The sequence below is a fragment of the Hippoglossus stenolepis genome, chromosome 3, assembly GCF_022539355.2.
Source record: "Hippoglossus stenolepis isolate QCI-W04-F060 chromosome 3, HSTE1.2, whole genome shotgun sequence".
In the NCBI taxonomy this organism is placed as follows: Eukaryota; Metazoa; Chordata; class Actinopteri; order Pleuronectiformes; family Pleuronectidae; genus Hippoglossus; species Hippoglossus stenolepis.
Genome location: NC_061485.1, coordinates 7,903,459 through 7,915,607, shown reverse-complemented (window position 1 = coordinate 7,915,607; position 12,149 = coordinate 7,903,459). Strand labels below are relative to the sequence as shown.

Sequence of the window (12,149 nt, the reverse complement as noted above, 5' to 3'; positions counted from 1 at the left end):
TTAAACATGTTTGTAAATTTGTTTTTTGTCCACAATTTTTCTTTTTGCACCAACATATCAGAGGCATATAGTAATAAATATTTATATTAGCGTTGTCTTCCATCCTGTTTCAAACTTGAAGCACAACTTTGCATTTATTTCAGGGTTCTCTCTCAGGGTGTTGCACCAAACTCTGGTGTGGGAATTTCAGCTGCAAATTTGTTTTTAAACTTTATCAGCTGTTACAAAGTTGTGCTTTCAAAGTATTTCAAAAATAATTGCATTGGGCTTTAACAAGTGTATACAATAAATTGACCCACAGAGAAACTCTTGTAAATGTAACTGTAAATGTGAATATTCTGGTCTTTTCCATGCAGTTCATCCTCTACAGGGTCACATTTCAGATCATGAGTTTGGTGTTACACCTAAAACCGCACGGGAAAATCTGTAGTCACTGGTAGAAAAAGTGGAACTAGAAAGTACACGAGAGCATGTGAGGAAGAAAGTACTTGAGGAAATGTAAGAAAAGCAAATTTGGAGAACATTCTATAATAATAACATATATAACAATATATCAATTTGATATATTTTTACAATAGACATTTTTATAATGTTTCACAGGTGGAAGAAGTGTTCACATTCTTTACTTTAGTAAAAGTAAAGATTAAACAATGTGTGATGCTTCCTCAGAAATCAATGAGTCTGCAGTTAGTCCAGAATGCTGCCACTCGGCTTTTGACACAATGGAACCATATCAGCCCTGTTTGTTTTAGGATTGATTGAGACCTTTTATCTCCCCACGAGCCTGAGATCCTCTGGGAAGGCGTTGCTGGCCATTCCAAAATCAAGTCTGAAAACCAAAGGAGGCAGAGTCTTCGTCGTGAGGGCCCCTACACTTTGGAACAATCTGCCACAAGAGACAAGAGGAGCAGAATCAGTTTTATCTCTCATCTCAAGACACATCGCTATAAAATGCTTTTATTGTATGATGTCTAAGACCTTTAATATTTGTATCTTTATTTTTATAATTTATTTACTGATTGTGGATTTTATATTGTTTGTTGAAAAGCTGTTGTATTAAAAAAGTGCGACACAAATAAAGTTATTATAATTTCTACAGTAGGCTATTTATGGCTGAATTGTAATGGGAGTACAAGTATCATGAAATGGAAATACTCAAGTACTAAGTAGAGTACACATATCTCAAATCTGCAGGACAGAGAAGTGCATGAGTAAATGTAAATAAGGGTAAGTTAATAATCCACTGATTTTAATGAAGTTATTTTACTGAAGCTGAAAGAACTCAACTTTCCAGAATGAACCGCGCCTGAGGCGGACCCAAACCGGAAGCCAGGTCTTCAAAATAAACATTTCTATAAAACGAAGTGGATTTTAAGGATATTTGAAATCCACTCTTTGTACTTGAGTAATCACAAAGCTTATAACCGAAATGAAAATGATCCACACGTGCACTCGTGGGCTCAAAATGACCTAAACGCGGACACAGCTCGAGCCTCCGCTTTATTCTGAGGGTTAAAAACTCGACCGGAAGTCACGAACGTATACAAATCTCAGCTGACCGGACACCGGCTCGTATAAAGCATCCATGACACCGACAGAGACAACACGGAGCGATGAGAGCGGATCCACGGCGCTGAGCTAGTGTGTTAGCGGTGCATGCTAACTAAGCACATACACTACATTTATAAATAACCCGAGAGGGGGGTGGGGGGGGGGGATCACACCAGCACTAGCAGCTACAAGGAAGTGCTGCGGCTCCACGGTCAGAAACCTAACGCTGCGGTGTTAAACCCACTACGGTCCCGGTTCACTTCGGCGGATTCCACAGGTTCGTGAGGTGAGTTGAACCGGACGAGAGATACAAATCCACGAGTGACGGGAGCTGCAGAGTTTAGCGTCCAGCTCCGTGTAAACACACACGGAGCTAAGGGGCTAGCTGGAGTCGAGCAGCGGGCTGGTGACGTTATCTCCAATTGAATAACGGGCTGAATGTCCCAGTTGCGTGTTTAATGGAGAAGCTGCCGGTTCTCTACTGGTGTCAGTGGTGTGCGGGTCCAGCGGAGGACGTGTTTATAAAGCTAATGGAGCAGGTGGGACTTAAATGTTAGCTCGAACTTTCTCCCCTCATCTACGAGCTAATGCTGCTCAGCCTCTGCAGCTCTGATTCAGATTATCTGATTTTCAATTCAGATCTCTGCAGCTGATTATTGTTTTCCAGTATCAAATCGTCTGTGGATTAATTTATTGTTTCATATATTTGACTTAAAGTGTCAGAAAAATGATTAAAACTGAAGCTGACATCTTCTAAATCTTTTATTTTTCTGTCCCTAAATCAGAGGATATTCAGTTTATTGTCATGTATGATAGAGAAGTGAGTCAATTTTATTTATAAAGCACCTTTCAAAAGCAAAGTTACAAGGTGCTGTACAAAACAAACATTAAGATAAAAACAGGAAATAACACAAACAATCGAAGAATAAAAACTACACACAGAGGTCAAGCAAAAACAATGGAACCTTAAGGACTAGAACAAGACGGTGAGGTGAAGACAATCAAACCCTGATTCTCTATGTGATAAGATCATCTGTGAACTAAGGTTCACAACAAGAAATATTGTGCAAAAATATGATGCACTAAAAATACAAAAATATAAAGTAAATGCTATGAATAGTTTGTATTCACTGGGTTTCCAAAGGTATTGTTGTGGTGCCTTAAAGAGTCTTAAATATGTTAAAATAGTATGCATTAAAACTTAAATACTTTAAAAAAGGTCTTGATTAGGATAATTGTTCATTTAACGTTGCCTCCCTCATCCTTTTTAAAATAATTTTTCAAGAGAAATGTTTTGGCGGCATGCGTGTGTCGTCTGTGCTTGACACAGGTCGTAAATTAATTTAGTTATGGTCTTAAAAAGTCTTAAATCTAACTATGTGAAACCTGCAGAAACCCCCTTTTTTATCTGTTAACTTCTTACAAACCACATTAAACAGAAAACAAATCAATATTAGCCGTGACCAACAAATTCCACGACACCGCTGCTCGTACTTCTCTCTATGGAGACAGTTCTACAGGAGGCCACTGTTACCCTGGCTGTGACATGTATTGTCTGTGCAATCCTTTGTGATTGATGCAGCATCCCCTCAGTACTTTGGATGTACACACACAGATGCACTGTACAAGTTAAAATGTATTTAAGTATTTTAAACTCTGAGGGGAATTGTGTGTTTCTGTGCTGTTTTTTTTCCTCTCTGTACTGACACGACAAATAGCTTGTGTTGCCCGTTACAAATCAACCGTTACCTCTGGCATCATTTGCCCCTGGATTCTATTCACCACACAGTTGCTTCCCCCTCTTTTCTTAAGACAGAGCAAAGCCATGTCAGCACTCTGTGTGGGGCCGGCGTATTGTTGCACTCCCAGGAGAAAGGAGGGAATGCCTTTTGACTTTGTCTCCTTTTTTTATTAACTCTTCATTTCCCCACTGCGCTGCACAGCGAGGCCCGACCGGGTCAGCTCGGTTCTGACACCTCATTTATACAGTGTATATTTCTATCGTTCTTTTGCTCATTGCATAGTTCAGTTTACTTCAACTTAACCTCCCACATTTTCACAGATATTTGCACTGTACTTTTTAATCTAATGAAACAATTCAAGTTGAATGGTTGAGATGTTTTTACAGTTATTGGTTAAAAATGGAAAATGTGCTGAATTGTTTAAAGTACAAGAACTGGAGGTTTAGTTCTCCTGTCTGCTTAGTTTGCACTTTTGAAGCTTACTGTGCAGTCTTTAATGTGCATTGTCTCACTCAGACTCGTGACTTATGTGCCCTTTCATATTGTATATTTTTACATTGCATTTTAACCTTTACTTACTAGTTCCAGCTGACTATCTCTCAAAGTCCCTTTTTTATCAGTGTTAATATGTATTTGCAGGATGTGTTCACCTCATCATGTGTCCATTGTGTGTAATGTGGTTATTTGAGATTAGATAACAAAAATCAACATCTAACATCATTTGTATGTGTCTCATCAGGTGCTGAGTCATCTCTCCTGATCTGAAACGACTGATCCGCTGATCTGTCATCATGACGAACACAGACTCTAGCAGGATCCGGGTCTTCTCTCTCAACTGCTGGTCAGTGGCTGTGGTTTGTTTATAATGAACTTTATTTAACAATGCTACAAAGTGCTTCACAAAGAAGAAATAAAACCAGACAAGTGGATAAAATGAGAATTAGACAAAGGAACAGGAGCAGAGAAACAGAATGATAATGATCAAATAAATCAATTAATCAATATAGATAAGAGCTGATATCAACCTGTTGTAAAACCTTTCACATAGTTTGAATAAGAAGCTGGAGACTAAGTCTGTTCAATGGGTGCTGAGCTCCATGTGACCAGCAGTTGTGACTCATTGCACCGTTTTCTGTCTACACAGATGTTTGCACAAAAAAACATTTTCCATGATTCCTTGCTTCTCTTTTCAGGGGGATCCGTTACAGCAGCAAACAATGTTCCCAGCGCTACGTCATGATTGGAGACATGTTGTGCCGAGAAGAGCACGATATTGTCTTACTGCAAGAGGTCAGTGGTGTGGAGCCTCTGAACGGACTTCTCAGCTCATGCACGTAGTTATATTCTGTGGAATCTATATGCATATGAACAATATCTGTGTTTTCTTTCAGGTGTGGAGTGAGAAAGACTACATGTCCCTGAAAAAGAAACTTGCCTGTAGCCACCCTCACTCTCATTACTTCAAAAGGTAAAGCTTCTACTCCTGTCACAGGGTTGCTGTGCAATCGTTTCTCATCTTGTTACCTTTGAGTTTCTTTCAGTCTGTGATCAGAATTCATGAAAAACGTTTCTCCGTCTTCAAAAGGTTCCCCGAAGCCATGTCAGACAAATTTGCTTACATGGCATTGATCCATCTGTAAAATTTAACTGGGGCTCGGGCCACTACCTGACGGATTAACTTTTGCAGCTTAATTCTGTCTTGACCCTCATACCAAGGCACAAGACTGAGATTAATCAAAGGCCCGTCATCCTTAATCCCCTCTGCAGCTCTCAGAAATGTCAACTTCACTACATAAGTTCTCACATCTCTTACAGATAACACCTACTTACCGCAGCATAATGCAGATCTACATGGAGACCAGACATGACTTGCATTTGTTTTTTTTCTGAAGCTAATGTGTGTTTGAGTGTGGAACATGTAACTTGATTCTGCTTTTTCTTTCCTTCTGCAGCGGGGTCATAGGAAGTGGGCTGGCCCTTTTCTCCAAACACAGAATCCACGACACATTTCTTTATCGCTACTCACTGAACGGTTATCCATACATGGTAAGTCTGGTCGGGCTGAGGGAAGGGATTTGAACACAGTTTAAAGACGTAGTCCAACTCTTTTCTTCAGTCAGTAGTAATAGTATAGTAATCTGTATTTAAACAGTACTTTTCAATATGTAGATTCCGAAGTGCTTCACAAGGCAGCAATTAATACATATAAGTCATAAATTCATCAGGTTTAAAAGGCAGTATTTGAAATGTTCAAAAATAAATTTAGAATTCTAGTAAAAGGTTCTCGAGTACAAGTTCGTTAAGAAGGAGCCTAAAAGAATTCACTGAATCAGCCGATGAATCTTTCTTGGGTAGATCATTCCAGACCCCCAGGGCCCGGACTGTAAGTACTCCTTTCCCTTTAGTTTTCAACTGGGGTTTTGGGAGAGATAAAGAAACCACTGCCCAAGGTACAAGATACAAGTCACTGTGTAAAAGGTCACATGTAAAACACGGAGATAGGGCTGGAGGAATCTTTAAAGTGATGAGCAAGGAATGATTCTAAAACATACTGGGAGATAGTGTAAAGAGTCTAAATTGTCACAGTGCATCACTGCAACAGCAAAAGTTGTCCACTGTTGTTTTCTTATTTCCTGCTATACCTGATCACTGTATATTTCCTTTTCCCTTCCCTAAATTCTCTTTTCTGCATTTCCCTCGTATTCAGGCTCACCATGGAGACTGGTTCGGGGGTAAAGCCGTTGGGATGGCCGTCATAGGCATCGGCAACGTGACTGCAAATGTCTACGTGACTCATGTAAGGGTTCACACCTCACAGCTCTCAGCTCTCTGTTTATTATATGCTGTTACTGATCGATGATCATGGTAATCTCCCGCCTCGACTACTGCAGTGCCCTTCGGCAGGGCCTCCCTTCTTTTACAATGCACTCCCTGGAGATTGTGCAGAGTGCTGAGACGTGTCTTTATGCTAAAAGAGCACATGTCACTCCACTGCTCCCGTGGAGCTCAGAGGACTATCATCTGTCGTTGTCATCCCTGAACACCAGGCTGTGACGGTACAGACAGTTCTCCTTTGTGTTTCCTAGACAGTGGAATGATATCAGAGCAGGAGCATCTCTCTCCGTCTTCAAGAACCTCGTCTTTTCTGAGAGCACCTCCCCTTTTAACACCTCACACACCCTCACATGACCAACTAGCTCTTACCTTTTTGTTCACTGATCTCCCGCACTTTGTCTTATTGAGAAAATTAAGCACTTAATTACTTGGAAATATTGATGGTTTAAGTCTATTAATTAATTTAGTCTTTACTAGTGCAGTGCCCGTTCTAAACCTGCCTGTTTTGAATTGGGCTGATTGCTTGACCTGTGGTGATGTTGGTTGCATCTTTCTGATACTGTAAAAGTGACCTGCACTAACTGAGCCACAGCAAGTACAGACCTGCTGCAGGACTCAGCCCAGAGAAGCCTGAAGCTGCTCCACCGCTGCTGCACAAAGAGCAAAGATGTTTATATATCAAAGTACAGTGAAGCTTGACTCAGTATACAGAATCCAGAACTGGAGAATGGGTTCTCAACAATGTCAATTATGTTGACATGTCCCCCCTGCTGCTGCTACAGAGCGCTGGTCACCTGTTTATTCTCATTGAAGTTATTAAATGTCCAAATTGTTCCAAATTCCACACTGCACCTTCTCGGAAACCTCAGACATCTTATCGCCAAGTGTGAAGCCGATAAGATGAATAGTTCTGGAGATATGCGAGCCACAGACAGACAGCACAGTTTGCATAGTGTCTCTTACATATTCACCACATATCTGTGTTATGTTAGAGTCCCCTTATCGCTGTTGCAGCTATAGGAGCCAAGGTTGAGTTTGGAGGCCAGATAACACTCTGACCTTCTTTGAGACAGATAGAGAAGACACCATAATGTTATGCTGAGATGAGCCAAGGTTTAGATCAATGTGTCCAATAGAGTAGCTCCATATGAGGACTAATGATGCAATACAATTTTTAACTTGTTAACTTTCTGTACAGCTCGTCAGCCTGGTATCTTGAGAATAAATAATTCCACTGAAGACACCATCCGTCTCTAGAAAAACTGCATTCCTTCAACCTGCAGGATTTGTCTCCCTGAGGTCTCGTATTGCATTGAAGAGACTTCAGTGTTGTAAAGTGACTTTGGATAAAAGCATCAGCCAAATGAGTAAAAGTAACAGATCAATTGATTCTGTCCCTGTGTATTGGCTTCAGCTGCATGCGGAGTACTGCAGAGAGAAGGACTCGTATCTACCTCACAGAGTGGTCCAGGCCTGGGAGCTGCAGCAGTTTGTTCGGTATTGTCTCTTTGCTTCTTCATTCTGCACAATTTCCAACCACTGTTTGTTTCCTCTGCTGTATAGTTTGATATTTTTCATTAATTTCCGTGCATGTGTTTTTCTGCATCCATCAGGCACACCTCTGCTGGAGCAGATATGGTTATTTTAGGTGGTGACCTCAACCTGCACCCTCAGGACCTCGGGAACAGACTATTGATGTCTTACACTGGACTCCGAGACTCCTATTTAGAGACAGATACATTTGATGTAGGTAGTAATAATGTTCAGATTTACCCAGTATCTTTGTTGTTGTGACGGCTGAATTCATATCGGTTATGATGATATTTTACTTCAGTCACCCTGCGTTCTTCAAGCCATTTTTAAAAAGCGAGGTTGACCATGTCTTTAAAACTCTGGTGTCATCCAAGTTACTTTAAAACTTCTTGCATGCACCAACGTAAATATCATAAAAAAGTACAGCTGTTTAATTTATCATTGACCAGAGTGTATGTGTACAAAGGTGTTTCCTTACGTGTCATTGTTGAACCTTATCTTAAGAAAAATCTCATAACTGACAGAAGTAATGGTGAATTCTGCAAAAGTGCGTTGTAAAGATAGAAATTGATTGCTGTTGTGATTAGAAATGTTTTTTCTGTTGCAGGGATGTGAGGATGGTATCACTCTAATAGCCGACAACCCTTTCACCAATAAAAAGGACCTCATTCCCTTTGAGAAAGGAATCCGAATCGACTACATCTTGTTCAAAGTGAGTGGAAGCTTTACATTCACACACCTGCTTTGTTTTTATCACTTCCTGTTCATAGCAATATGTGTTTTTTTTGCAATGTATTTTATTCTCAGGGTTCTCCTAAAACAGACGTTTTCTGCGACTCCATGTCCACCACCAAAGGCTCCGTCGCCGACCAACCTTTCCCGTACTCCGATCACGAGGCTCTGACCGCTGAACTGAGGCTGGAGACCCACACTCCACCTGGGGCGGGAAGAGACAAGAATTTAAAAGACTCTTCTACAGGTATTATTGTTGGTAACTATGCAGATCAGGTGGCATGGGAATGGTTTTGTTTCTTAAATTGTTGGCCCATCACTTTCTCAACGGTAATAAAATTTAGTTCGGACTTTCGTGCCCCCTCAGGATGAATCATAATGAGTTTTGTGATCCATTTTTCAAAAAATGGCCTACATTTTTATTTATTTTTTAATATCTGCATTTATCATCCGGAACAATAAGTTACAAGAAAGACGATGAATATAATTTAAGAATTTAACAATATAATTTAACAATTTAATAATTTAACGTTGATCCTTCCGATCAGAGCTTAATCACAACCTCACAGTGCTGCTAACCTGCTGCTCTCCGTCTTGTCCTCAGGGAAGTTGGCCGAGCTGGTTGACATCGTGACAGAGGCCCGGACTGAAGTCAAAGTCGGCCTGCACTGCGCAGAGAGGATGCGCTACACAGCGAAGCGCACCGGGGTGATGGGGGTGGCTCTGCTGCTCCTGGAGCTGGCCATCGCTGCCGTGCCCTGGTTGGCTCTGGGAGCTGAGCAGCCTTTCCCTTCCACATCCTTCTACCTGCTGGCCGGGCTCTGCTTCGCCATCCTGCTGACCACCACTATGCTGTACATCTTCTACACCATGGAGGTGAAGTCTCTCCAGGGGGCGGAGGACCAGATGAGGCTGGCTGTAGGAAGTCTGCAGGAGGGTCTTCGGGGCTTTACTTTGGCTCAGGCCCTCAACGCCGCGCGGAAGCCTCCAGGGGGTCTCAGTGCATGTAACCCAGAGGAGTAACGTCAGAGCTAACTGGGTCAAAACTGGCTCCCTGTAATGGAGCCTTTGAAATTAGCTTTACGATGGATGTTTGAGGAAGTCGTCGCTCCTCTGAATGTGTTTTTAAGCCCTAGAAATTTAGATTTGTACCGCAGAATGCAGGAGTTGAGCTATAATCGAAGAACGTTTTGGATAGTCGTGCTGTACACAATCATGCTTTGGCATTTTTATACTTTTTCTACATATGTATACATACATATTCGTCGTTAGCCCTTGATTACCTCTAGATTTCCCTCTATGCAGCTCCACAAGTGTTCTTCCTATTAGACAGTGAGACATGTCTGTGCTTAAACGTCATAACGATGACCTACTGTGTTTGTCAAGCCTCAGGCCCAATTTGCATTCCACCCTCCAGTAGTATCATTGGGACCAGTTGTTTCTGTTTTTGATATCATGCTTCCCCCTTTGTGATTTTTAGAGAGTCCACCGCACAATCGTAGAGGGTCCAGACTGTGGGCAGATTTACTTACAGAGGGGATGCACACGAGACACCGACACTCCGAAAGATTTTAGGTTTACATTCAGATCTGTTACATGTTTTTTACTCCGCAGACCAGATCACTGGGAAGTAAAACTTAGAAAAAACGAGGATGCTCAGGCCAGTTTCGACTTCTCAGTGTAGAATATATATAGTGAAGGAGAAGGGGGCACATTTTACCTGCGTATCTCAGTTCTCATGTTCAGTCACTAACACACCAAAGTAAAGCTGTAGGAATGTGCTGAAGATTTTCTGCTTTATATGCTCTTAACTTTCACTTAATCAAATCGCATGAATTTACTTTACAAAGCCTCTTGTGCTGCAGGAATTTTAAATGAATCACTTAATATATCTTACATGTGCATTGCACTTGGTTGACTAAACTGATATATGACTTCTGTGGATGTTTTCTGGGAGACGACTTAATGTACATATCGCTGTAAAACAGTGTTAAGACTCAGCTGGAGATAAACCACGACTGATTGATTTAATATAAATTCTTAATTATAACCTAGATATTAGAAATATACTTACATTTTACTATGAATCTTAGAATTTCAGATGATTCCTGATGTTCATTCCAATTAAAAATTGTGATGGGCATGATAATTAAGCAATAATAAAGATATTTACTTACTCGTGCGTCTGGACTGGTTTTGTATAAATGAGTCCACAGAAATGTTCACTGATGCACAACAGTTCCACTCTTTCACCACAAGAGGACACCCTACGATTGACGGGGAACTTTTCAAATGAAAATACTTCCTGCTGACAATTAACCAAACTGGTTCTTTGGAAGCAATGTGGAGATAAAGGAAAGACACTCTGAGGGAGGAGACTCCAAAGTTACCAGATCAAACTGTCCTGTCAGCACATGTACTCCCTCAGGGGAGGCCCATCCATGGGTGTAGTGCATTTAAAATGTTATAACGAATTTAATTAAAAAATAATAGAGGAATCTTGCACACCATTGCACTCAGTCATTTAAGAACATTTGTAAACAACAGTTAGAGAAAATCTGTTTTTATAAAGTTTTGTACAACTGTTTTTAGTCTGAGTTTTCAACATTGAACTGTTAATGCAACATAAGAAGAGAGAAGGCTTTGTTGTCCAACATGCTATAAGGAATAGACGGTAGATACTCTAATTAACTCTTATTGACGTAAGAGAACCTGTTGGTTTGGAACACAGGCCTTGTTACACATTGTGATCTGTTCTGTACCCAGGAGCCACACGGGCAGTGAATCACCATCATAAATAACGTCAATGAACGTCACAAAGTAAAGTGCACATCCAAAAATACCCGAGAATAGAATTCACGTGGTGAGCAAACATCAAACAGAGACAACTGAGGCAGAATCAGACATGTGTCTCACCTCCGGGGAGATGAAGGCACAGAAAGAGAGGAGCGAAGACCAGGGACAGACGTTTAACCATTTTATTTAAGCACTGGAATGAAAATACAGAGAATATGCACATTACGCAAAACCTCTTACCACAGACACCACTACACATACTGGGGTAAACTGCAGTGGCAGAGGATGATTACATGAGGATTTCTGTGACGGAGGCAGAAATATGTTTCACATAAATCCAAACAGGACCTGGAAGATGTTCTGTCATTTTGGGGTGAACAGACCATAATAAGTGTAAATGCAGCAGGATGTGTTTTCGCTGACCTCCAGTGGTCGAAGTTCCTGCTTTGCAGCTGCAGGGTTGTCAAGTTTTATTTATTTTATTTATTCATTTCATTTTCATCGTCACAAAATTCCCCCATAATCCATTCGGGTGCGCTGGATTTCTTTGGAGTTGATGCGATGACTTTATATGACAAGATTTAAAAATGTTTTTTTATCACATCAGGCTTTAAAACTTTTGCTTGACAATGAACAAAGAAAAGAAAAAGTGCCATAAAAGTGTTTCCTGCTTGAATATCAGTGGCCTCCAGACACCTGCAGAATCTGTTGGCCTGTGGGAATCTTTACTCACCTGCTCGTCCTCCATAAAACCTCAGAGACATTAATCACTGAGAGGAAGTGCACAGAGAGAGACATACAGACAGACAGACACAGAGAGACAGACAGAGGAGACAGAGAGAGACATAGAGAGAGAGACAGACAGACAGACAGACAGAGACACACAGAGACAGACAGACAGAGAGACAGACAGACAGAGATAGAGGGACACACAGACAGATATACAAAGAGAGACAGACA

At 41.0% G+C, this 12,149-nt stretch overlaps 1 protein-coding gene across 2 annotated transcripts; it reads left to right on the top strand.

Annotated features, from left to right (window-relative positions):
* The first annotated feature begins 1,561 nt into the window (after positions 1 to 1,561).
* Positions 1,562 to 10,569, top strand: smpd2b (sphingomyelin phosphodiesterase 2b). Of its 2 annotated transcripts, none has more exons than XM_035152596.2 (11): positions 1,562 to 1,828; positions 4,033 to 4,134; positions 4,487 to 4,583; positions 4,685 to 4,761; positions 5,246 to 5,339; positions 6,001 to 6,090; positions 7,543 to 7,625; positions 7,742 to 7,874; positions 8,269 to 8,373; positions 8,469 to 8,640; positions 8,998 to 10,569. In XM_035152596.2, the coding sequence occupies exons 2-11, from the start codon at positions 4,085 to 4,087 to the stop codon at positions 9,414 to 9,416; spliced, it is 1,320 nt and encodes a 439-aa protein (XP_035008487.1). In that variant the 5' UTR covers positions 1,562 to 1,828; positions 4,033 to 4,084; the 3' UTR covers positions 9,417 to 10,569. The 2 variants fall into 2 exon arrangements, with proteins under 2 accessions (XP_035008487.1, XP_035008486.1); XM_035152595.2 differs by having other exon boundaries at positions 1,562 to 1,837.
* The last annotated feature ends 1,580 nt before the right edge of the window (positions 10,570 to 12,149 follow it).

Coding starts and splice junctions, on each gene's coding strand:
- smpd2b (XM_035152596.2), top strand. CDS start 4,085: ATGACGAACACAGACTCTAGCAGGATCCGGGTCTTCTCTCTCAACTGC. Junction 7,626..7,741: donor GAGCTGCAGCAGTTTGTTCG/GTATTGTCTCTT, acceptor TGCATCCATCAG/GCACACCTCTGCTGGAGCAG. Junction 8,374..8,468: donor TCGACTACATCTTGTTCAAA/GTGAGTGGAAGC, acceptor TTTTATTCTCAG/GGTTCTCCTAAAACAGACGT.